Raw genomic sequence first — 27,631 nt, 5'->3', positions numbered from 1 at the left:
AAGCTGGAGGCATCACGCTACCTAACTTCAAACTATATTACAAGTCTATAGTAATCAAAACAGCATGGCACTTGTAACAAAACAGAGATATAGACCAATGGAACAGAACAGAGGTCTCAGAAATAATGCCACACACTTACCACCATCTGATCTTTGACAAACCTGACAAAAACAAGCAATGGGGAAAGGATTCCCTATTTAATAAAGGGTGTTGGGAAAACTGGCTAGCCATATGCAGAAAGCAGAAACTGGACCCCTTCCTGACACCTTATACAAAAATTAACTCCAGATGGATTAAAGATTTAAACATAAGACCTAAACACCATTAAAACCCTAGAATAAAACCTAGGCAATACCATTCAGGACATAGGCATAGGCAAGGACTTCATGACTAAAACACCAAAAGAAATGGCAACAAAAGCCAAAATAGACAAATGGAATCTAATTAAACTTAAGAGCTTCTGCACAGCAAAAGAAACAATCATTAGAGTGAACCAGTAAGCAACAGAATGAGAAAAAATTTTTGCAAGCTACCCATCTGAAAAGGGCTAATATCCAGAATCTACAAAGAACTTAAACAAATTTACAGAAAAAAAAAACAAACAGCCCCATCAAAAAGTGGGCAAAGGATATGAACAGACACTTCTCAAAAGAAGACATTTATGTGGCCAACAAATATATGAAAAAAATGCTCATCATCACTGGTCATTAGAGAAATGCAAATCAAAACCAGTTGAGATACCATCTCATGCCAGTTAGAATGGCAATCATTAAAAAATCTGGAGACAACAGATGCTAGAGAAGATGTGGAGAAATAGGAACGCTTTTACACTGTTGGTGGGAGTGTAAATTAGTTCAACTATTGTGAAGATAGTGTGGGGATTCCTCAAGGATCTACAAATAGAAATATCATTTGACCCAGCAATCCCGTTACTGGGTATATACCCAAAGGATTATAAATCGTTCTATTATAAAGACACATGCACACCTATGTTTATTGTGGCACTGTTCACAATAGCAAAGACTTGGAACCAATCCAAAAGCCCATCAGTGAGAGACTAGTTACAGAAAACGTGGCATATATACACCATGGAATACTATGCAGCCATAAAATCAACGAGTTCATGGCCTTTGCAGGAGCATGGATGAATCTGGAAACCATCATTCTCAGCAAACTGACACAACAGAAAAACAAACACTGCATGTTCTCACTCATAAGTGGTTGTTGAACAATAAGAACACATGGACACAGGGAAGTGAACATCACACACTGATGTCTTTTGTGGGATGGGGGGCTAGGGAAGGGATAGCAGAGGGTGGGGAAATTGGGGAGGGATGACATGAGGAGAAATACCTAATGTAGGTGATGGATGGATGGAGGCAGCAAACCACCATGGCATGTGTATACCTATGTAACAATACTTCAAGATCTAAACATGTACCCCAGAACTTCAAGTTAAAGAAAAAAAAAGGTCACTTCAAATCAAAATAATCCAAAAATGCTGAAAAATAAAATAAGCAATTGTATACCAAGTACAAAAAGAAAAAACAAAACAAGATATCAACTTATTGTACAACCAACTTTAATTCATAGCAAGAGTGTTAAATTAAAAAGAGTCCTTCACAATGTAGAAAAGTGTCATTTACAATGATCTATGCATCAGAAAACACTATAAATGTTAATTACATAAAACCTTGAAGGGAAACAGAAACACTTTAGAAGCTAGAGATTTTATTCATTTTAACACTTTGCTTTCATGATAGATCACGAAAAATAAGAATAAAGAAGACGTTATAAATATAATGAAGAAAATCTAATTAATATACATCAAACAATATATCTGAAAATGGATAATATTCCTTCTTTTCACATGTCCTTGTCAATTCTCAAAAATTTAACAAATGTTAGGCTTAAAATATTTTAAGTTCCAAAATCTAGCAATGAAACAGAAAATACAATCTGCTACAATGCATTTAAGCTAGAAATTAATGACATGATCAGAAAACAAAAACCTCTACTCCCACCAGAATACATATAACAGCTTTTAAGATACAATGTAAGCAGTGCCAGAGGAAAATTCACAACCTTAAATATTTATCTTAATAAATGAGCAAGAATAAAAATAAATAATGAGGTATCAAAGTCAAGATGTTAAAATTAATTGAAACATAGAAAACAGTAGCATAATAAATCTAAAACCTGACTGAATAAATAAAAGCTCTCAATGGCACTTATTATGTATCAGGCACTGCAATAGATGCCTTGTGAATATTAATTTTTTAATTTTTCTATGGCAATTTATTCTCAACTAGATAAAAGAAAAAAAGTTTTAAAAGAAGGAAAAAAAATTTTTAATTATTTTATTGATACATAATAACCAAAAAACAATTAACAATATGACAGGAACAAAATCTCAATAATGACATTGGTAAAACTGATTAAATTATCCACTTAAAAGATATAGAATGGCTGCTTACAAGAAATGCACCTTACAGTAAAAACACATGCAGACTGAAAGTAAAGGCATTCAAAAAGATATTCCATGCAAACAGAAGCCAAGAGTAAGTAGGAGTAGCTATACTTGTATCAGATGAAACAGACTTTAAGAAGAGTAAAAGAAGACAAAAGAGTTATTATATAATGATAAAGGGATCAATCCAGCAGGAGAAAATGAAAATTCCAGATATCTAGGCACCTAACACTGGAGCACCCAGATTCATGAAGCAGATAGTATTGGATCTAAAGAGGAAGAAAGACTGCAATACAGTAACAGTGAGGGACTTTAACACCCCATTCTCAGCAAGAGGTGAAAGACCTCTACAAGGAAAACTATAAAAAGTTGATGAAAGAAATTGAAGAGGACAGAAACAAATGGAAAAACATTCCACGCTCATGGATTAGAAAAATTAATATTGCTAAAATGACCATACTGCCCAAAGCAATCTACAGTGTGTTCAATGTGTTACCTATCAAAATACCAATGTCATTTTTCACAGAAATAGAAAAAAAAAAACCTAAAATTCGTAAAGAACCAAAAAATGTCTTGAATAGCCAAAGCAATCCTGAGCAAAAGGAACAAAGTTGGAGGCATCACACTACCCAACTTATAAATACATACAAGTCTATAGTAACCAAAATAGCATTGTATAGGTATAAAGACACAGAGATCAATGGAACAGAATAGAGAACCCAGAAATAAATTAACATATTTACAGCTAATGGATTTTTGACAAAGGCAACCAAGAACATATATTGAGGAGAGGACACCTTCTTCAAAAAAAAAGGTCCTGGGGAAATCAGACATTTATTTGCAGAAGAATGAAACTGGATACCTATATTTCATCATATAAAACATCAATTCGGCTGTGCACAGTGGCTCACACCTATAATCCCAGCACTTTGGGAGGATGAGATGGGCGGATCATGAGATCAGGAGTTTGAGACCAGCCTGGCCAACATGACAAAACCCTGTCTCTACTAAAAGTACAAAAAAAAATTTAGCCAGGTTTGGTGGTGGGTGCCTGTAATCCCAGCTACTCAGGAGGCTGAGGCAGGAGAATCACTTGAACCCAAGAGGCGGAGGTTGCAGTGAGCGGTATCGTGCCACTGCACTCCAGCATGGGCAACAAGAGCGAGACTCTACCAAAAAAAAAAAAAAAAAGAAAAATCTACTCAAGATAGATTAAATACTTAATTATAAGATCTGAAACTGTAAAACTAGAAGAAACTGTAACTAGAAGAAAACAGTGAAAATATTTTAAGACATTGGTCTAGGCAAAGATCTTATGGCCAAGATCTCAAAAGAACAGGCAACAAAAACAAAAATAGACAAATGGCACTCTATGAAACTAAAAAGCTTCTGCACAGCAAAGGAAACAACCAACAGAGTGAAGAGACAATCCAGTGAATGGGAGAAAATATTCCAAACTATTCATCTGACAAGGGATTAATATCCAGAATATACAAGGAACTCAAACAACTCATCAGTAAAAAGAAAAAAAAAAATCCCATTAAAACATAGGCAAAGGACATGAATAGACATTTCTCAAAAGACAACATACCAATGGCCAAAGGGTTTATTAAAAATGCTCAACAAACCAGCCCATTCAAAAGTGGACGAAGGATATGAACAGACACTTTACAAAAAAAGACATACACGAGGCCAACAAACATATGAAAAAATACTCACCATCACTGGTCATTAGAGAAATGCAAATCAAAACTACATTGAGATACCATCTCACACCAGTTAGAATGGCGATCATTAAAAAATCTGGAGACAACAGATGCTGGAGAGGATGTGGAGAAATAAGAACACTTTTACACTGTTGGTAGGAGTGTAAATTAGTTCAACCATTGTGGAAGACAGTGTGGCGATTCCTCAAGGACCTAGAAGTAGAAATTCCATTTGACCCAGCAATCCCATTACTGGGTATATATCCAAAGGATTATAAATCGTTCTACTATAAGGACACGTGCACACGAATGTTCATTGCAGCACAGTTTACAATAGCAAAGACCTGAAACCAACCTAAATGACCATGAATGATAGAGTGGACGGGGAAAATGTGGCACATATACACCATGGAATATTATGCAGCCATCAAAAACGATGAGTCCCTGTCCTTTGCAGGGATATGGATGAACCTGGAAACCATCATTCTCAGCAAACTGACACAAGAACAGAAAATCAAACACCACATGTTCTCACTCATAGGCGGGTGTTGAACAATGAGAACACATGGACACAGAGAGGGGAGCATCACACACTGGGGTCTGTTGGGGGGAAATAGGGGAGGGACAGTGGGAGTGGGAGTTGGGGAGAGACAGCATGGGGAGAAATGCCATATATAGGTGATGGAGAAGAAGGCAGCAAATCACACTGCCACGTGTGTACCTATGCAACAATCTTGCACGTTCTTCACATGTGCCCCAAAACCTAAAATGCAATTAAAAAAAATGCTCAACATCACTAATTATCAAGGTAATGCAAATAAAATTACTTACCACTAAAGAAGACAGTAAGAAAGGATAAAAGGAAGAGAATAGGAAATGACCAGAAAACAAGCAACAAATGGCAATAGGAAGTTCTTACTTATCAATAATAACACAATGTATGTGGACTCGATTCTCTAATTAAAAGGCATAGAGTAGCTGAATGTATAAAAAAAAAATACCCAAATATATGGTGCCTACAAGAAACCCCCTTCAATTACAAAGGCACAGAAAAGATCTGAACAGACATCTTACCAAAGATATACAGACAGCAAATAAGCATATGAAGAGATACACAACATTTTTTATGTTTTGTTTTTTGATACAGGGTCTCACTCTGTTACCCTTGCTGAAGTGCAGTGCCACAATCTTAGCTCACTGTGGCCTCAATCTTCCAGGTTCAAGTGATCCTCCTACTTCAGCCTCCTAAGTAGCTGGGACCACAGGTATGCACCATTATACTCAGCTAATTTTTTTCTTTTTTTGTAGAGACAGGGCTATGATATGGATATTCAACATTATATATTATTAAGAAATTAAAAATCGAACAACAATGAAATACCACTACACATCCATTAACATGAGGAAAATACAAAACACTGACAACACCAAATGCTGGTGAATATGTGGAGCCACAGGAAATCTTATTCATTGCTGGTACAGATACTTTAACAAATAGGTTATCAGTGTCTTACAAAACCACATGTGCTCTTATCATATAATCTAGCAATCACGTTCAGTATTTGCCCAAAGGAGTTAAAAGCTTACGTCTGTATGAAAATCTGCACATGAATGTTTACAGCAGCTTTACTTACAACTGACAAAAACTGAAAGTGACCAAGATGTCCTTCAGTAGGCGAATGGATAAACTCTGAAACATCTATAAAATATTATTATTCAGTACTAAAAAGAAATGCGCTATCAAGCCCTGAGAAGACACAAAGGGCCCTTAAACGCATATTACTAAATGAAAGCAGCCATAGTGAAAAAGCTACATACTGTATTATTCCAACTATACGACATTCTAGAAAAGGCAAAATCACATAGATAGGAAAAATATCAGAGGTTTAGGGGAGGACAGGTGAATAGGCAGAACACAGAGAATTTTTAGGCAATGAAATTATTCTGTATAATACTATAATGATAGATACATGTCATTGTATGTTTGTCAATAACCATAGAATGTATGACACCAAGAGTGAATTCTAACATAAACTATGCACATAAACTGATGATTATGTGTCAATGTAAGTTCATTAATTATAAAAAATGTAACACTCTGGTATGGGATGTTGATAGTGGAGTAGGCTATACATGCATGGGCATTGACAGCATATGAGAACTCTACTTTTCACTCAATTTTGCTATGAACCTAAAAATGCTCTTAAAAAATAAAGTCTATTATTTTGTAAATGCCATAAATATATTTTTTCCTTTGTTCTCTTAACTTCCTTAAAAGGCATAAGATTACATAATGTAATCATTATAACACTGTTTTATTGCATTTATGACAAATATAAATATAGATGAGAGTGTAGAACAAGAAAGAGGAAATAAAGCTGTACTAGAGCACAGTTTCTATATATTACTGGAATTAAGTGAATATTAATTCTAAACAGATTGTGATAAGTTAAGATGCAAATTGTGACCCCTAGATCCCAACAAATTAAGAAAATAATTCAAAATAAAATTGTTTAAAAATATCAAGAGAAAAATTAAAATAATACACTAAAAGGCATTTAACACAAAAAAAGTCAAGGAATAACAGAGGAACAAAAAAGGCAGAACACTGAGAACAAATATCAAAATGGCAAATGCTAATTCACCATGTCAATAATTACCATATATATGAATGGTCTAAACATTCCAATCAAAATTTAGAAACTGCATAAAAACTTAAAATCCAACTACATGCTGTCTACAAGAGATACAAATGGATTGAAATGATAAGATATATATCATGTAAATGTAACCATAATACAGCTAGAATGGCTATTAGTATCGGAAGAAGTAGACTTTAAAATGAGAATTATTATTAGCAGAAGAGACAACTCATAATGATAAAAAAGTTCAATAAATTGAGACAATATAATAATTATAAATGTATATTCACCTAACAACATAGCTGTAAAATACATAAAGTGAAAACTGAACTTTAAAAAGAAATAGGCAATTCAATAATTGTAATTGAAGATGTTAATATTCCACTCTCAAAAATTGACATAACAATTCACCAAAAATGGAGAACACTTGAACAACACTATCAACCAACTCAACCTGACACATATAAAACATTCCATCCAATAACTGCAAAATATGCATTCTATCTCCAGGATAGATCATATGCTAGGCCATAAAACAGGTCACAATAGCTTAAAAAGACTGAAATCATACTAAACGTGTTCCCTGAACGCAAAAGAACCAGTTGCATTCTGATGCAACTGATTGCATCAGAATTATGTGCTGGGAAATATCCAAATATTTTGGAAACAGAGTGCTAGAAAATTTCCAAATATTTTGAAATTAAGCAGCAAACTTCTAAATAACCCATGAATCTAAGAAGAAACCACAAAGAAAATTGGAAAATACTTTGAATTAAGTAAAAACAAAATTTAAAGGATTATAAGATAATATTACAAAGAACTTTATGCCAAAAAGTTAGATGTCTTAGATGAAATAAACAAATTACTAGAAAGATATCAATTACCAAAGCTGACTCAAATAGATGTCTGAATAGGTCTTTAAAAAGTTTTGTTTTAAACTGAATTACCAATTTAAAATCTTCCCACGAGAAAATTCCAGGCCCAGATAACTTCATTAGTGAATTCTATCAAATATTTAAGGAAATAATGCAATAATACCTAGTCTTCACAAATTTCAGAAAATAAAAAAGGATAAAACACTACCTATTCATTGCATGAAGTCAGTATTACCCTCACAGAATTAAAAACATCAAAGCCAGATGAGGACATGACAAGAAAAGAATACTAAAACCAAGTATGTCTCATGAACAAAGATGCAAAAATACTTAACAAAATATTAGAAAATCAAATGTAGCAACATATAGGAAGGATTTATATATCATGAACAGGTTACAAGTTGGTTTAATATCCAAAAATTAGTTAACGTAATATAACATATTAATAAAATAAAGAACAAAAACTATATAATATACTCAACAGATTCAGAAGGAAGAAAGCATCTGACGAAATCCAGTACCTATTCACGATATAAACTCCATAGCCTAAGAATAGAAGGCAATTTTATCAACCTAATAAAGGGCATCTAAGGCAAGGCATGGTGGTGCACACCTGTAATCCCAGAACTTTGAAAGGCCAAGGCAGGTGGATATCTTGAGCTAAGGAGTTCAAGAGCCTGGGCAACATGGCAAAACATTGTCTCTACAAAAAATACAAAAATTAGCTGGGCAGGATGGCACATACCTGTAGTTCCAGCTACTTGGGAGGTGGGAGTATTGCTTGAGCCCAGGAGGCTGAGGCTACAGTGAGCCAAGATCATGCCACGACACTACAGTCTGAGTGACAGAGTGAGACCCTGTCTCAAAATCAAACAAAACGAAGAACATCTAAGAAATCACAGCTAACATCATACTTAATGTTGAAAGAAGAAATGGTGCTTTCCTCTTAAGATCAAAAAAAAGGCAAGAATTCCACTATAAATACTTCTACTCAACATTTTACTAGACATTCAAGGCAGTGCAAAAAGAAAAGAAAAAGAAGTTACAGGCATCTAGATTGGAAAATGAGAAGTAAAACCATATTTATTCTCAAGTGATGAAATATTATATGTTGAATATCCCCAGGAATCCACCCCAAAAAAATCCAGAACTAATAACAAGTTTAGCAAGGTTATAAAATACAAGATCAAAATAGAAAAATCAACTGTATTTTCACAAACTGGCAATGTACTGAAAAATGAAATTTAAAAGTTCTATTCATAATACCATAAAAAGAAAAAATAGGAATAAATTTAACAAAATAAGTACAAGACTTGCACATTTAGAACAACAAAACATTAACGGAAGAAATTACAGAAGATTTAAATAAATGGAAGATATTCCATGTTCGTGATTCAAAGACTCAATATTGTGAAGAAGGCAATTCTTGCCAAATTGATCTATAAATTCAGCACAGTCCTTATCAGAATCCAGTAGGTATCTGATAGAAACTGACAAGCTGATCCTAAAATTCACATGGAAATGCAAAAGACCCAAAATCGCCATAATGATTTTTTTTTTTTTTTTTAGATGAAGTCTCACTCTGTCACCCAGGCTGGAGTGCAGTGGCATGATTTCGGCTCACTGCAACCTCCACCCCCCGGGTTCAAGCGATTCTACTACCTCAGCCTCCCAAGTAGCTGAAACTACAGGCATGTGCCACCACCCTCAGCTAATTTTTTGTATTTTTAGTAGAGATGGGGTTTCACCATGTTAGCCAGGATGGTCTCAATCTCCTGACCTGGCGATCAGCCCATCTTGCCTCTCAATGATTTTTAAAAAGAATGACGAAATTGATTTTCACTACTAAATTTCAAATCTTACTCTAAAGATACAGTAATCAATACAAAGTGGTACTGTCTCAAGAATAAAGATGAAAGAAGCTAAACTGTGAGTCCAAACATAAATATTTGTGTTTATCGTCAATTTATTTTTCACAAAAGATCCAAGTGCCAACTCAACCCAACATATATAGAACAATCAATCCAATGACTGCTGAATACACATGCTTTTAAAGTAAACATGGAACATTCTCTAGGATAAACTATATATGAGGCCAATGTATCCATTAAATGTAAAAAGAATAGTCTTTTTAAGAATAGTGTATACACCTTCAAAAAATAAACTTAAATTATTACTTCACACCATACACAAAAAATTAACTCAAAATGGATCATACACCTCAATATAAAAACTAAAACTATTAATTTCTAGGAAAAAAAGATAAAATCTTCATGAGCTTAGACAAAGTTCTTAGATATAACAGCAAAAGCACAAACTATTATTTAAATATTTTAAACTTCATCAAAATTTAAGACTTTTGCACTTCAGAAGTCACCAATAAGAAAATAAATGCAATGAAGAAAGGATTTCCTGTTTAGTAAATAGTACTAGGAGAACTGGCTAGCCATATGAAGAAAATTGAAGCTGGACCCCTTTCTCATAACATATACAAAAATTAACTCAAGATGGATTAAAGACTTAAATGTAAAAGCTGAAACTATAAAAACCCTAGAAGAAATTCTAGGCAAAACTGTTCTCAGAAAAAAAAAAAAAAATTCACCTGGCTCATTCCAGGCTGTTCTTGAAAAAAAAAAAGAAAAAGAAAAAGAAAATCTAGGCAATACCATTCAGGACATAGGTATGGGCAAAGACTTCATGATGAAAACACCAAATGCAATTACAACAAAACAATTGACAAATGAGATTTAATCAAACTAAAGAGCTTCCGCACAGCAAAAGAAATCATCATCAGAGTCAAGAGACAACCTACAGAATGGGAGAAAATTTTTGCAATTGATTCATCTAACAAAGGCCTAATATCTAGAATCTACAAGGAACTTAAAATTACAAAAAAACAAACAACCCCATTATAAAGTGGGCAAAGGACATGAACAGACACTTCTCAAAAGAAGACATACATGTGGCCAAGAAACATGAAAAAAAGCTCAGCATCACTAATTATTAGAGAAATGCAAATCAAAACCACAATGAGATACCATCTCACACCAGTCAGAATGGCTATTAATAAAAAGTCAAAAAACAATAGATGCCGGTGAGGTTGTGGGGGGAAAACGAATGCTTTTACACTGTTGGTGAGAGTGTAAATTAGTTTAATCATTGTGAAAGACAATGTGGGAATTCCTCAAAGACCTAGAGGCAGAAATACCATTTGGCCCAGCAATCCAATTACTGGGTATATACCCAAAGGAATATAAATTATTCTATTATGAAGATATATGCACACATATGTTCGTTAGAACACTATTCACAATACCAAAGGCCTAAATGCTCATCAGTGGGCATCAATGGGCTTTATCCAATGATAGACTTGATAAAGAAAATGTGATACATATACTCCACAGAATACTATGCAGCCATAAAAAGGAAGGAGATCATGACATTTGCAGGAACATGGATGGAGTCAGAAGTCATCATCCTCAGTAAACTAATGCAAAAACAGAAAACTAAATACTGCATGTTCTCACTTATAAGTAGGAACTAAATGATGAGATCACATGGACACATGGAGTGGGGACAACACACACTGGGGCCTGTCAGTTGGGGGCAGGGAGAGGGAGAGCATCAGGAAGAATAGCTAATGGATGCTGGGCTTAATACTCAGGTGATGGGATGATCTGTGCAGCAAGCCACCATGGCACACTATGTTCACCTATGTAACAAGCCTGCGTAACCTACATATGTACCCCTGAACTTAAAAGTTGGGGGAAAAAAGAAAATAAATACAATATTTATAGAAAATATTCATGAGAAAAAAAATTTAATCCACAAGTTGGAGGAAATATGCAGAAATCATGTATCTGATAAAGGACTTGTATACAGAATATATAAATAACTCCTACGATTCAATAATAAGACAAACAATTAATAAGACACCATTAATCCAGATGAAGACCACAGGCGGGCTGTTCAGGGAAAAGCATTGAATGCAGACCAGAAAGTTGGGGTTCCCTCCATAACACTGACACCAACAAGCATAACCCTGATCACAAGCCAGGTTTCCTGAACCCCTCAACTGAGAAATAAAAACAAGTTCAATGATCTTGAACTTTGGAGTAAAACAGAATTTCTTGGAGGTGCTCACATAAATTGCCTAAGCCCCACGTTCCAATAATTGTAATTCAGTTGCTCTGGGATGGAGCAAATAATCTGCACTTTTCATGAACCTACCAGAGGATGACAGTGCCACCAAGTGATGAAAGACCACTGTCTATCAAGGGAGGCTTGATTTAAATCTAAAGACTATGCAAAGGAATGCTATGCAACCCCAAAAAAGAATACATTTTGTAGAAAGGGGAGGGAGATAAATAACATGTGTGAGATTAGCTTTTAAATGCACAAGAATATTCTGGAATGATAAAATATAATAATGGTACCCGCCAAGGTTGGACATAATATGCTTAGGAGACAAAGATGTGAGGAAATGCTTTGTTGTCCCCCGTGAGCACTTGAAAACATTACCTATTCCAAAATCAGTGCGGAGTGTTTAACACTAGGTGACTAGTTGAGCTACACTTTCCCTTTTACCGCCTGGACACGCCACGCAGAGGTGCATTTCAGCTGGCACAGGTCAAAAACGCTGACACTGTGAAGGTGTTATCACTTTAAACGGAGCTGGACAAGCCAGACCCTGCGCTGCTAGTTCCTGGCTCTTGGGCAAGTTGGTTAACCTTTCTGCATGGCATTTTCATCATCCATAAATTGGGCTAAAACAGATACACCTCAGAATTGTAGTTTAGGTCAAATTAGATAAAGTTATACTTCAGCTGATTGTAGCATAATACAGTTGATCCTCTGGATCCACAGGTTTCGCATTCGCAGATTCAACCAAAAGAAGACCAAAAATTTTCGGGGGAAAAAAAAAACAACACACACACACACACACGCTATATATAAATAAATAAATATATATATATATATATATATATATATATATATGTATGTCCAGGCACAGTGGCTCACGCCTGTAGTCCCAGTACTTTGGGAGGCAAGGCGGTGGATCGTTTGAGCCCAGGAGTTTGAGTCCAGCCTGGGCAATACGGTGAAACTCCAGTTCTACAAAAAATACCAAAAATTAGCCGAGTATGGTGGAACGCGCCTGTAATCCCAGCTACTCAGGAAGCTGAGGTGGGAGGATCACCTGAGCCCAGGGAGTGATGGTTTCAGTGAGCAGAGATTGCACCACAGCACTCCAGCCTGGGCGACAGAATGAAACCTCATCTCAAAAACAAACAAAATATGTATATATTATCTATCTATACATAGATAGATAATAGATATCTGTGTAGCAACCAGGGGTATCGCATTTACATTGTATTAAGTACTGTGAATATTCTAGAGATTCTTTAAAATACAAGCAAAGCTGTAAATGATAAACAAATGTGCACCATTTTATATGAGACTTGAGCATCCGTAGATTTTGGTATCCACGTGGGAGTCCGGGAACCAATCCTCCAGGGATATCAAGGGAAGACCGTAATTACTACAGTGCCAACTATCATAATAAACAAATAATGCAGGGACTGCCATCGTCACGCAGGATGCCAGCTTTATTCTCCCTTCCAAGACCCCTAAAAGGGTATTAGAGTGATGTACAAGCTAGGAGAACCCAAGAACGCAAGCCACTATTGGCCAACAGGAAAACGCAGGGCACTTCCGGGACGGGGCCTGGGAGGATGGGAGTAGGACTTGGTGTCTTGGTTTGGCACTCCGCTACTGTGACCTGGACATGAATCGGTCTTCAACTCCGCGTCTGACGTCAACGCAAAGGAGGACAAGAACTTGATACTGGACGCCAGGCCCTAGAGCGGCGCAGATGCCCTGCCCCCTAGCGGTCCGTACGAGTATTTCCCCAGCTTGACCTACCAACCACAGCCACGACTATTGGGCAGCAGGGATACCTCTGCCTCTAGGGCGGGTCCTCCAGGGGGCGGAACATTGCGTGACATTTTGCGACTTCGGTTTCACTGCCGTCATTTAAAACATGATTGGTTTTGCAGTGCGCATCCGGCTCTGCGCCAGGAAGGCCCAAGATTCCAACGCGCGAGGCCGAGCCCGGCGGCGGCGAGACACCCCCAGCAGCCCGGACTGCGGTCTCCCGGAGGCGCCCCTGGAGCTCCGAGGATTCACCTTGCGTAGCGCGGTCCTGCCCCCGTTCGTCCCAGTCCGCCTCGCCTACCACCGACACCTGTTACCTCACAGAGGACTGCGTCCCCCGCCCCCACGCCCTCTGCCAGGCCCAGGAACGCCGTCCGTGGCGCCGTCGAGGTAATGGGCAGCCGACCCCGCAGCCCCAGCGCCTGCCCTGCGCACTGGTGGGGACCGCAGTCGGGAGGACCCGACCCTGCCAAGCGCCGCCGATTGGATGAGCCCGCGGGCCTCGAACCCCTCGCGGCGCCCAGCCTAGTAGACCCGGCGGGGGCCCCGGCCGCGGACGCGCTCACCTTCGTGATGGTCCTGGCCGCGGGCAGTTCCCTGAAGGTGTCCCTGAACGACGACAACCTGGTGCTGGTGCCCGCGCCCACGTCGATCATGCGAGTGTCTCTCGGTGGACACACCCTCTTCCTGATCCCCGAGGTCCTCCTAAGCTCCGTCGACGAACGCTCAGGAGCGCAGGGCGACTTGTCTGCCTTCCTAGTAGCGGATGTTTTCCTGGGCGCTCTCAGGGAGGACGTCGTCGTCGAGCAGGAATTCTGCGCGTCTGTCCCAGAGGTCGCCGCCCAGGAGGAGGTCTACGAGGAGGACGCGGACCCCGAGTTCCTGGAGCTCTGGATGGACTCCCCAGCCGGCTCGGCCGCTGGGCCCTACCCCTCCGCTAGAAGTATGTGCGGCCCCTACCGGGAGGGCCTCATCCCAGAGCCCTGTGCTCTGGCCCCCAACCCCAGTTCAGAGAGACGCCCTCCACGCCCCATCTGCGACCAGGAATTCCGCTTTCTGGAGCCTGTTCCCAGCTCACCTCTTCAACCTCTACCGCCCTCTCCGAGTCCAGGTCCCCACGCGCGCCCGGAGCTCCCAGAGCGCCCTCCGTGCAAGGCCCGGAGACGACTGTTTCAGGAATGAACTGCCTCCCACAATCCCTTGCCACCCTGCTAGGGTCCAGGCAACTGTCTCCTGATAGCCGTAGTATGTGTGTGGCGCAACCTACAAGGATCTCCAAGAATGAATAACAGATAGATGTTTTTTGATACAGGCTGGATTGCAGAATTTTGGATCAGTGGCTGATTTAGAATGTCTGGGGAAAAAAGATCCACCTCAGCATAAAAATATGCTAGTTGAAATACAGTTACTTTCAGACTGTGAGATTGCTGCTTCGGGCCTGTTTTGTATGGAAGTCACCCCTAGGCAGCTCCATTCCCCCTGGTTTTGCTTTAAACCTCAGTTCCAGCACTTTTCTCTAAAAATCCACCCCTTCCCCAGCACCCTACCATGGCACGCCTTTTCTCCCAAGTTCATTACTACATTTATTTTGTTTAATGGGTTTTGGCCCTAGTCCCTTTATGACGACCATTCTCACCATGGAACTTTTCCCTATAGTGGCCTGAGCCCCTTTTGGGGAATCTTGCAAATAGTTGTACCTGGACAAATGTTTGTTGTTTCTGAAACAGACAGAACTGGGAATAATGATCACGTGTCCTCCTTTTTTTCATGATTGACTTAGCAAATTGTTTATGTTGCTGGGCTTTCCCCACCCCGCTCCCCCACCAACTCTTACAGCCAGCTCTTTTCCATTCATTTCTTCTTGTATATTGTTTAATATAATTCCTTTATCCTGGAAAAGCTTATAATTCTAAGATTGTTTGTGTGTGTGTTGGTGTTGGTGTTGTTTTATTTGTTTGTTTTTTGAGACAGAGTTTTGCTCTTCTGGAGTGCAATGGTGTGATCTCAGTTCACTGCAACCTCTGCCTCGAAGGTTCAAGCGATTCTCCCACCTCAGCCTCCCAAGTAGCTGGGATCACAGACATGCCCCACCACACCCAGCTAATTTTGTGTTTTTAGTAGAGACAGGGTTTCACCATGTTGGCCAGGCTGGTCTTGAACTCCTGACTTCAGGTAATCCAGCTGCCTCGGCCTCCCAAAGTGCTGGGATTACAGGCATGAACCACCGCACCAGGCCAGAAATAATTTCTTAGGTTGATCTTGTATCAAATAAAATTACTGAATTTCTTTAATGGTTTATCTGTAGATTCTCGATTGATTTATAAAAACAATATCTCCAAATAACGAGAATATTGTCTCTTTTGACAAGCTCCCCATGTCATATTTTTGCTTAATCTTTTGTATTGGATATTACTTCAAGTCCAGGTTGAACAGTATGGTTGATATGGGCATCCCTGTTTTATGCCTTGTGTTAATGCTTCTACATTTTACCACAAAGTATGATCTTTACTGTAGATGGCCATTAGATAACCCTTAACCTATTGAAGCAGTTAATTTTCAGTCTTTCAGATAATGAAAAAGTGCTGGATTTTTGCTTTGTTTTTGCCTAAGTTACTACAGAGATGTTATCAAGTTGTTTTAAATGTTGACATTTTATTATTTGCGTTTATACATAAAATAGCTAGATGGAACCTTTGAGCCATAAGAGTATGTACAGAAACCTGGCAAGAGCACTAATGAGACCAGGCTTTGGGCTTCAGGGATTTAAAACAATTGGATGCTTTATAAGGACCTGAGAAGACACGAGTGGAAGGAGAAAGGCAGTAACTGCAGGGTCCATTTAAGGTTTTAAATGTTAAAAATTTAAGAAACTTTTTCTGTATGCATAAGATGACTTTTTGTAATTTCTTTTTTAATCAACTTGTGGTTTGTTCTAATAGAATTTCTGACTACAAGTATCTTTGCATTTCTGTCTATTCTACAGTATTTTATATGATTCTAGCTCTACCTTGGATTGCTTTTTGTTTTGTTTTTTGCCTTTTTTTGAATGTTTTGTTTGTTTTAAATAACTATATGCAGCGCCAATTTTAAAATGTCATTATTTTACCAGGTTTGCCTCATTTTCGTAATAAATTATTGCCGATAAAGTTAAAGCCAATGAGATGCTAGTTATTTTTTTTCTATTGAACATCAATAATTATTATGTAGATTTTCCAGTATGCTTTACCAGTTAATTTGCTCACCTTCTATTCTTGCATTCCACTCCTTTATTCTGGCTTCATTTGTCTTCTTTCCAAGGTATACTCTTTTTTTAGGAGAATTTCAAAGCTACTGCCTATCAATCCAAGGTATACTTTTTAAGAATTCTTTCGGCCGTGGTTTGTGTGGTAAATCTTGGGTTCATATGTCTGCAAATATTTCAGTTACACCTTCAAACTTGTAGTATTGTAGCTGGGTTTGGAATTCTAAAATAAATCCTATACTCTCTACTTTAAAGATAACTATATTATTTTCCATCCCATTTATTGTTGCAGGTGAGAAGTTGTCATTTGTATTGTCATTCCTTTACACATGATTAGGCTGTTTATGTTAGTATTTTTCTTGACTTTGATGCCTTATGGTTTCACTAAACCTGATGTGTTTGATGGTAGATTTTTACCAGCTGCAACTCAGTGAGCTTTCTATAGCTGGAGAATTAATTCTTCCCATAAGATCTCAAAAAGAAAAGTCAGTATCTCTTAGACTTTTAAACCTCTCTCCAATCTCTTAAACTCCTAATAGAGAAGTTGTGCTGCTTAATCAATGCCCTCTCCCAGATCTCTTAATATCTATATTATATTTTCACACCCTGTATCATAGCAGTTTTGCTCTTCCGATTAACTGATTCTGTCATTGTTTTCAAAATTTATTGTTCCTTATATGACTTTATTTCAAATACTGCATTTTTCATTTTCAATACTTCTGATTACTTAGGTTTTTGATATCTATTTGCTCTTCACAACTTTTATCAATGTCATATAAACTTTTCTAGTTTCACGGATGTTATCTCCTTTATCTCTAGGAGAAATTAAACAATCTTATTTTAAATTCTATATTAATTAGCTCAATAATTATATTTCCTCAGGCATAAAACCTCCAATCATTTGGCAGCATTTAATGACACTGATTTTCCCCTGGGCAAAAATTTTGGTATATAGACATATTTTGAATATGAATTCATTTTCTGTTCCAAATTTGTTTTGTGTTTTAGAGACAGGGTCTCACTCTGTCTCTCAGACTGGAGTGTAGTGGCATGATCATAGTTCACTGCAGCCTTGACCTCCTGTGCTCAGACAGTCCTCCCACCTCAGCCTCCTCAGTAGCTGGGACTACAGGCACGTGCCACCATGCCTGGCTAATGTTTTTTATTTTTATTTTTTGTATAGAGAATCATCTCTGTTGCCCAAGCTGATCTCAAACTCCTGGGCTCAAAAGATCCTCCCACTTTAGCCTCCCAAAGTACTGGAATTACAGGCATGTCTGCTCCATATTTGAATTTCACATTTGCCTCTTTCTAGCTTCCTAAGAGCCAAGGCTCAGAGCCAAACTTTATGGAGCTCACATAACTTGCAACTCAAAAATCACAGTTCCCATCCTCAAGCAATCATACATGGCCCAACTTCGAATTTCAATGCAGTAATGATGCTGGGCTGCACTGCCCATAGTCCCAACCCCATCAAGAATGCTGGGAGTATTAGCAGCTAAACTCAGTTGCTCTCCAGGAATTACCCTTAGCTTCTATGGGTAATCCATGCCAATAACTATTCAATTCGTGGATATATAGGCCCAGTTCACTTGCTTTAAGTTGAGACAACTCTGAAGAATTATCCCAAATCTAGGGCTCTCAGTGAGTTGGCTGAGGCTTTGTTGCAGCTGCATCCCAGTTCAACTCCTCCATGTGTCCTGTCAGATTTTCTTTGTTTTCCAAAATGTCTGCATGCAAAAATTCATCTAAAAGTCTTCCCATATCAATTTAAGATAGCTGGTGTGAGGGGCTGTCATAGGAAGCAGCCACTAAAATGGATTTCAGAGCTGAATCATGGAGCATGAATAGCCCATGGCATGTTACAGGAAAGTAGATAAGATCTTAATCAATGGCAAACTAACTGGGACTCTGGAAAAAGACAATATGCTGGCATTGGCAGAATCCCAGGCATTAGAAAAATTAGGAGCACAGCGTAATTATATGCATGATATTTATAAATAATGGGGAATTGAATAGCTGTTTCTGGGACAATAAATGTATTTGAGAAAGAAAATGAAATCAGAGGGTGATTAATTACCAATAAAACCCAAATATGAAATATAGACAGTCTCCTTGGCAGCATACAAATAGCCTTTCATCTCCTGTAGCTAAGGGGGGGGGAAGCAACTGAGGATCTCATCTGGAATTTACTGCAAAGATAGTGGTGTACTATAAAGGCTAAATTTTCAAACTAGGAAAATCTATAATGGTGAGGTCCCCGCCTTGATTGGACTCTGAAACGTTGGATGAAGATGACCAAGTAGATTCACTTGGATATCAAATCTCAAACCCCCCTCAATCCTCTTGGCCTGCAAAAGTGGCCTACTCCTCTCTATTAAATGTTGGCACTCCACTCTTGCGTAAGATGATATAGAAGCCTCTGCCTAGCAAGATAACATGCACCCACCTCGGGATCTACCTTCACCACCTCTCTTTGCCACAGGCCAGTTACTAAAGCATGTTATAACCTATCCAGGGAAATACTGGGCCTGCAACTAAGGAAAGGGGCTCTATATACCCTAGAATTGCTGTGGCTGTCACCCAACATATACCAGCAAGGGTCAAGTATAAGACTGAGAGTGCTGGATGTCAGCCAGAAAACAAAGAGTTTATCAATTTAGAAGCACTCTCCCAACATACACAATTTAACACCCTGGCAAGGATGCTGTAAGACAGTGCTAACAATCTGATGGGTGGATCTTGCAGGTTAGAGAAAAAGATGTCCCATACTTTATCCAGTGGATATACTACCTAAGACTATAAAATACATCAGCTACCATGATGTGTTGGAGGGCCTCGGGGGACATTGTGTAACAAAGAAATGCCCTAGAGAGCCACCAGGATCATTGAGAAGCTCAGTAGGCCGAGGTGAGGGCAGGAAATGCCATTAGAGAGCTGGACTCCTTGGTAGCCAAAAGGATAATAAGATCTGGGAGACTAAAAATACAAACGAACAATGTCCAGACCACACATGACAGTAGAAGTCTAACCCATAACTTCTGCAGCAACTATCCCAGAAGCCAAACCATAGTCTCTGCAGTAACTGGTCGCAAAATGGTCCAGACTTGTTCAATAACTGTCAGGTTTTCTCATTTCCACCCTCACCTCCAACTCAGGACCAATCAGAAAAAGCCAAATATGCTATGACTAAGACACATGGTTCACAAATCAACCAATCACATAGGATGCCCCACTTCTAGTTAGTCTACCTCCAGCTTCCCTATGCCAGTAACTTCCAATCAGACATACCTGAAGACTCCCCCTTTCTCACTATAAAATTTTCCAACTCCCTTGCCTGCCAATAAGTCTCTGTCACATGCAAGTGATGGGGCTAACTCCCTTGCTATGGCAAGCTCTAAATAAATCGCCTCAGCTTGTTCCCATTTGGGTGTTCATTTTCCATTTTTTGTGTGTGAGATATGTTCCACACAGCCCAGCGTGGTAGGTCTGCACCAGATCTGAACTCTTTCTTTACATTGAGTTCCTTGTCCATTTACTCTCAGTTTGGTACCCACGTTTTGTTATCAGTTCCATTTGCTTGGCAGCCTTGGTAGAATCAAACCATTTCTTTTCATCTCCTTTTACTCGCTTTTGTGTTTCCACTTTGTGTTGTATGGTCTAAAAGTGTTGTTTGTCACAAGAAAGAAAACCACAGGGTACAACGCAGTCACAGGCCCTACACACTTGTTGTTTGAGCCAGCCTCACAGTCCAGTGAGTTTGCAGTTCACAATCAGACAAGCTTCCACTTGGACAAAGTTTTCTGTGGATTATCAGCAAAAGTGGGTGAGGTTTTTATGTTTTATGTTTTGCTTTTAGAGTTTGGGTTTGATCCAGAAAGAGTGTTCTCCCTAGTTTTCAATCTACCACAGTCCACATTCAGAGGCACTGACTATCAGGTTGGGGACCTCTGACACAGACGCACCAGAACCACATTTTGCTGACCATCACCAGCTCTTACTGAGTCATCTAAGTCTAAATCCTCGCCTCTTCCAGGAAAAAAAAAAAAACATGCCTGCTTCTTATATGTGTTTTCATTGAGAATCCTAATTCTTGTGCCTGTCTTTCTAAATGGCATAATTTTACCAAGGGTCATGTGAGCCTTTAATGGCCACTGTGGAGAACATTGAACTTAAAATTGTTCATTTGAGAGGCACCTTAGAAAAGAATGGAAATAAGATTTCTCAGTTTCAATGAGCAGCATTTTTAGTTATACAGAGGTCTCCAAGTGAAACTCTGAATCAAAAACAGCTTCATTAAAAGATTATTTGGCCAAAGCTAATGTGCAGTTTGACAACAATGAACGACGAGACTCATTTCCCTAGTAAATCCTCTGTCCTCGTCCATCAGTTCCCTCCCTATACCCAGATCTCCCTCCGCCCCTTATCCTTCCAATCTCTCTCCTTCTATACCTCCTTCAACCCCTCCCTCCAGTTGTCCTTGTTCAGGTCCCCTACCTTTTCCAAACAACGTTCCCCAAAATCTAAAATGCCAGTTGCCTCTTAAGATCCTTCCCTCCATGAACCAGGTATTCAGGCAACTGGAGAATTTAAAGTTTGGACCTGAGCTGAATTAAAAGCTCTAAGTTTCCCTAAATGCAGACAAGACTAGTAAATATTCACAGGATAGTTTAAAGCCCTTTGAAATACATCTGACCTAGAATTACCTGACTTATACCAACTCATATACACATGGGTCAGAACCACAGATGCTAAATCCTAGATGGCAAAAGTTGATTGAACTGACCCATAGGGCCTACAGGATATCTCTTTCCGTAATAAACCTGCAGTTCAGAAAAACCCTGAGAAGTAAGGGAAAATGTCCAAGAAGCCATACCCAAAACACTTCCAATAAAACTCAATGCAGGTGCTGCCATTTCTACATTAAATGCTGCTGCCTTCATGCTCTCTTCTTCAGAGTGACGGTACTGCACAGATGGTGGGCATTTCAAACAACACACAAATTTTCCCTATCTCCCAGCCTTTAACTGTAACCCCTGGGGCCTAGTGAAACCAGGAACTAGTTATTCTAACTTGTGTCCTCTACTACCCCGAACTCTCAAAAGCAAAATGAAACGAACAGGAAACATTGCTTACTATAGCTTCACCCTTGACCCAGTTTGAAAGGCTGATCCCTCTTGTCTTAAGGCAATTGCTGTCCTAATAACTGAAAAATGCAGTGCAGCTTCTGCTGAGCTAGTTCTAGCCTCCCCACTTGAGTTCAGGGTTCCTCATGCAGTACAGACCTTACTGCTGACAGAATACACAACACCTTTCAGCGAGCAAATTAATGTCTTTCTTTTTCTTTTTCTTTTTTTTTTTTTTTTTTTTTTTTTTTTTTTTTTTTTTTTTTTTTTTTTTTTTTTTTTTTTTTTTTTTTTTTTTTTTTTTGAGACAGGGTCTAGCTCTGTTACCCAGGCTGGAGTGCAGTAGTGTGTTCTTGACTCACTGCAACCCCCACCTTCCAGGCTCAAACGATTCTCCTGCCTCAGCCTATCGAGTAGTTGGCACCGCAGGCATGTGCCAACATGCCCAGCTAATCTGGGGAGTTTGTTTTTTGTTTTGAGATAGAGTTTCGCTCTTGTTGCCCAGGCTGGAGTGCAATAGCACGATCTTGGCTCACTGCAACCTCTACCTCTCAGGTTCAAGGGATTCTCCTGCCTCAGCCTGCCAAGTATTACAGGCGTGCTCCACCACATGGGGCTAATTTTTGTATTTTTTTGTAGAGACGAGGTTTTGCCAGATTGTCCAGGCTGGTCTCAAACTCCTGGGCTCAAGCAATCTGCCAGCCTCAGCCTCCCAAAGTGCTGGGACTACAGGCGTGAGCTACTGCGTCCTGCCTTAATATCTTATGAAATTCTATGACTCATTCCCTCCGATATTACCCTTCACCACTGCAACACTCTGAATCCTACCTCTCTTCTGCCTCTACCCAAAGAAAGGGGGGCTGGGTGTGGTGGCTTATGCCTATATTCCCAACATTTTGGGAGGCAAAGGCAGGAGGATCACTTGAGCCCAGTAGTTCAAGACCAGCTTGGGCAACATACTAAGGCCCAACCTCACCTCTACAAAAAATAAAATATTAACTGGGCATGATGACTCACACCTGTAGTCCCAGCCACTCGGGAGGCTGAAGCAGGAGGATCACTTGAGTCCGGGGGTCAAGGCTGCAATGAGCTATGGTCATGCCACTGCACTCCAGCCTGGGTAATAGAGTAAGGCCTTGATCTCAAAACAAAAAAAAAAGAAAAGGAGCCTCAAGATTGTCTTCCTCAGGGAATTCTCTGTACCTTACTCAGGTTGATTAAAGACTCCTTTAGAGAATCCTGACCTAATATTATTTATAATATTGTTTATTGATGACTCATACCTCAAAATTGAAACTGGAGGTTATCAACCAGGATATGCAGTCACTAATCTAAGCTCTCTTTGAGTAAAATCAGCCCAGATGTCAGAACTTACTGTATTTACAACATCTTGCCAACTAGCCCAAGACCAATAAGCAAACATATATACAAAGAGCAGATATGCTTTTAGAGTAGTCCATGACTTTGGGATGCTTTGGAAACAAAGGGGGTTTCTTGCCCTACTGGATCCCACATCAAAAATGGGCAACAAATTCAGGAATTTTTAGACACACTCCTACTTCCTGGAGAGGTAGCTATAAAAGTTGAAGTTCATGGAACAAATAGATAACATGTAAGCTATAAGAAATGCTCTAGCAACTTATTATGCCAAACAAGCAGCCTTCACCAAAGTTATAATCCTATATAAACCCTCAAAGAATAAGTCTCTGGAGACAATCTCTGAGGCCATTACATAAAATCAATGATCAGCTCCTGATTTTGAAAAGGAAAAATGGAAAAAAAAAATCTGGTTGTACCTTTTACTCAGATAATCCCTAGTGCTCTCAAGACAGCCAATTGGTGGCACCAGGTGATTTCAATTGAATATTAGCTAAATTTCTCCTTGAAACTACTAATTGTGGTAGAGACAAGGGGTTCCAATCTTTTGGCTTCCCTGGGCCACATTGGAAAAAGAAGAATTATCTTGAATCACGCATAAAATACACTAAAACTAACAATAGCTGATGAGCTAAAAGAAAAAAGAAAATCTCACAATGTTTTACAAAAGCTTATAAATTTGTGTTGAGCCACATTCAAAGCCATTCTAGGCTGAATGTGGTCCATGGGTCAAGGATTGGACAAGTTTGGTATAGACAAATTGCTTACTACCTTGAATCAGCATTGGTGTAGAAACCTTTAAAATGACAACTGATTACAACAGCATCATAAATAATAAAATAATAGGAATAAATTTAACTAAGGAGGCAAAAAAACACTGAAAACTACATAACTGCAAAATGTTGCTGAAAGAAACTAATGAAGGCACAAATAAATGAAAAGACATTCCAGGTTCACAGACTGGAAGAATTAATATTGTTCATTTAATTCAATTTCTATCAAAATCTCAACAATATTTTTTGCAGAAATGGAAAAATCCATCCTAAAATTTATAGTAATTCTCATATAAATTCATATAAATTTTATGAATAGCTAAAACAATCTTGAAAAAGAAGCTTGAGGACTCACATTTCCTGATTTCAAAACTTACTACAAAGCTACAATAATCAAAACAGTATAATACTAGAATAAAGATAGATATATAGACAAATTGAATAGAATAAAGAGCCCAGAAATAAACTCTTATATATAGTCTAATGCTTTTTAGCAAGGGTGCCAAGACTATTCAGTAAGGAAAGGAAAATCTTTTCAATAAATTTTCTTGAGAAAACTTGATATCCAAATGAAAAAGTATGAATTACCTTATATCATATACAAAAATAGTTAACTCAAAATGGATCAAATACCTAAATGTATGAGCTAAGAACTATGGAACTTTTAGAACAAACATAGGGCAAAAGTTTCATGACATTGGATTTCATAGCAATTTCTTGAATATGAGACCAGAGGCACAGGCAACAAAAGAAAGAATAAATAAATTGGACTTCAAGAAAATTTTAAATTTTGTGCATCAAAAGACAGTATCAACAGAGTAAAAAGGAAACCTATAGAGTGGGAGGAAATATTTGCATACACTTAAGACCTAAACCTATAAGTCTCATAGAAGAAAACAAAGGAAAATCTTCATGACATTGGATTTGGCAATGATTTCTTGAATATGACACCAAAAGCAGAGGCAACAAAAGTAAATAAATTGGCATGCATCAAATTAAAAACTTGTGCATGTCAAAATGACATAATTAATAGAATGAAAAGATACCCTACAGAATGGGAGAAAATATTTCCAAATCAAATATGTGATAAAAGGCTATGATCCAACATATATAAAGAACTCCTACAAATCAACAACAAAATAACCCCAACTAAATAATGGACAAAGGACTCCAAAGTGCATTTCTCCAAAGAAGACATACAAATGGCCAACAAGCACATGAAAAGGTGTTCAACATCACTAATCATTAGGGAAATGCTAATCAAATGCACAATTAAATGTTACCTCATACCCATTAGGAAGGCTACTATGAAAAAAAAAGAAAATAACAAGTGTGATAGTGAGGATGTGGAGAAATTGAAACCCTTATGCACTGTTGGTGGGAATGTAAAATGGTAGAGTAACTATGGAAAACAGTATGGCAGTACCCCAAAAACTCAAAAATAAAATTACCATATGATCCAACAATACCCCTTCTGGATATATATCCAAAAGAGCTGAAAGCAGAGTCTCAAAAAGATATTTGTACACCCACGTTCATAGCACCATTATTCACAATGGCCAAAGAGATTGAAACTACACAAATATCCATTAAAGGATGAATGGATAAACAAAATATGGTATATGCATAAACTTGAAAATTATTTACCCTTAAGAAGGAAACTCTGACACCTGCTATAACATGAATGTATCTTGAGAACATTATGCTAAGTGAAATAAGCCAGTTCCAAAAATACAAATACAATATGATTTCACTTATATTAAGTATTTAGAGTAGTCAAACACATAGAAACAGAAAGTAGAAAGGTGGCTTCCAGGCACTGGGAGGAGAGGGGTCCTGGGAGTTGTTGTTTAAAGGGATATAGAGTTCCAGTTTTGCAAGATGAAAAGATTCTGGAGAGCAGTAGCACAGCAAGGTGAATATATCTAATACTACTCAATTGTACACTTAAAAATGGTTAATTTGATGTTACAAGTATTTTACCACAATTTTTAAGGTTATTTCTGCATCATTTGTCATCTGTCAACATAATTCTGAAAAAAATGTAAAGGTGAAAAATGGCCAGGAACCAAAGCCTCAAGGGCACTTTAAACGCCTTCAGGTAGATTTTTTTTTTTTTTTTTTTTTTTTTGGAGATAGGATCTTACTCTGCCACCCAAGGTGGAGTGCAGCAACATAATTATGGCTCACTATAGCCTGGACCTCTCAGGCTCAAGCAATCCTCCTGCCTCAGTGTCCCGGGTAATTGGGACCACAGGCACATGCCACCAAGAGTTGCTAATAGGTTTCTTATTGGCTAGTCATTATGTCATTTTTACTTATATATATAATGTTATATATATATTTGGCAGTATAGATGAGGTCTCACTATATTGCTAAGACTGGTCAAGAACTCCTAGACTCAAGAGATTCTCCCACCTTGGCCTCGCAAAGTGCTGGGATTACAGGCATGAGCCACTGCACCTGGTCTTTCATGTAGATTTCATCTAGCTTCCTGGGATTTAAACGTATTTTAGTTTTTGTATGTCTACTTTCAGGATTGGCTGAATTATTCCAAGCCAGAAAGCTACATCACTTGCAGTCACTAAAAATCTGTTTGATACTGTTTCCGACCTGGAGCATACTAACTTTTATATCAAGTTATCAAGGCACATACTATTTATGGGAAACATTATTTAAAAACTCTGTAAGACATCACCCTTTACTGAAAAACTACACTGCCCTTACCACCAACAATCTCCTAGAAAGGTTAAAAGCATCAATAGCATCCTTAAATTAAAATAAGCAAAACTCTTCGGGGTGGGTGGCTCATGCCTGTAATCCCAGCACTTTGAGAGGCCAAGGCAGGAAGATTATTTGAGCTCAGGAGATCGAGACCAGCCTGGGCAACATGAAGACATATTTTTTCCCCATCTCTACAAAATTTTTTTTAAAAAATTAGCCTGGTGAGGTGGCACATGCCTATAGTCCCAGCTACTTGGGCAGCTGAAGTGGATCACTTGAGCCTAGGAAGTGGAGGTTGCAGTGAGCCAAGATCACGCCATTGCACTCCAGCCTGGGCAACACAGTGAGACACTGTCTCAAAAAAAGAAAGAAAAGAAAAACAAACTTTCAGAAATTATTGAACTCCCTTGGAAAAAAATACCCCTACTAGCCCTATGAAGCCATACATTCCAGTGTTTTGGGGGCACATTCCACATCCCCCTGGGAATTGGTAAGTGTCATACCCATACATTTAGAGAGTTCACCTCCAATACCAGACTCCACCCTGTCGTTCAAAGACATGTCAAAATATTGAAAGGGATTCATGTACTTACCTCATCCTACCACCAACAGGCTAAGGCTACCTTCCAATGACATCTTCCTAAAAATCCTCTTCATGATCTTTAGCCAAGAGATTTCATCTATTGGAAGAAACATCAGAAAAAAACTGCTCTTAAACTTTATTGGAAGGAACCTTAGCAGGCACTCTTAATAAAAAAC

At 38.5% G+C, this 27,631-nt stretch overlaps 2 protein-coding genes across 2 annotated transcripts in view; one reads left to right on the top strand and one right to left on the bottom strand.

Annotated features, from left to right (window-relative positions):
• MRPS22 (mitochondrial ribosomal protein S22) overlaps nt 1-14,484 on the bottom strand; it is a 257,041-nt gene extending 242,557 nt beyond the window's left edge. Inside the window, exon 1 of the mRNA XM_017523705.2 lies at nt 14,198-14,484. The gene's annotated coding sequence lies outside the window, so the exon portion shown is untranslated. The remainder of the gene's footprint in view (nt 1-14,197) is intronic.
• LOC108300792 (proline-rich protein 23B-like) lies at nt 14,025-14,813 on the top strand. The gene has a single exon (XM_017523702.2). It carries the CDS (start codon nt 14,025-14,027, stop codon nt 14,811-14,813), a length of 789 nt encoding a protein of 262 aa, XP_017379191.1.
• The last annotated feature ends 12,818 nt before the right edge of the window (nt 14,814-27,631 follow it).

This window comes from Cebus imitator, unplaced genomic scaffold (assembly GCF_001604975.1).
Source record: "Cebus imitator isolate Cc_AM_T3 unplaced genomic scaffold, Cebus_imitator-1.0 Scaffold30, whole genome shotgun sequence".
NCBI classification, from domain to species: domain Eukaryota; kingdom Metazoa; phylum Chordata; class Mammalia; order Primates; family Cebidae; genus Cebus; species Cebus imitator.
The sequence above is the reverse complement of the archived record's forward strand: the minus strand, read 5'-3'. Positions and strand labels throughout refer to the sequence as shown.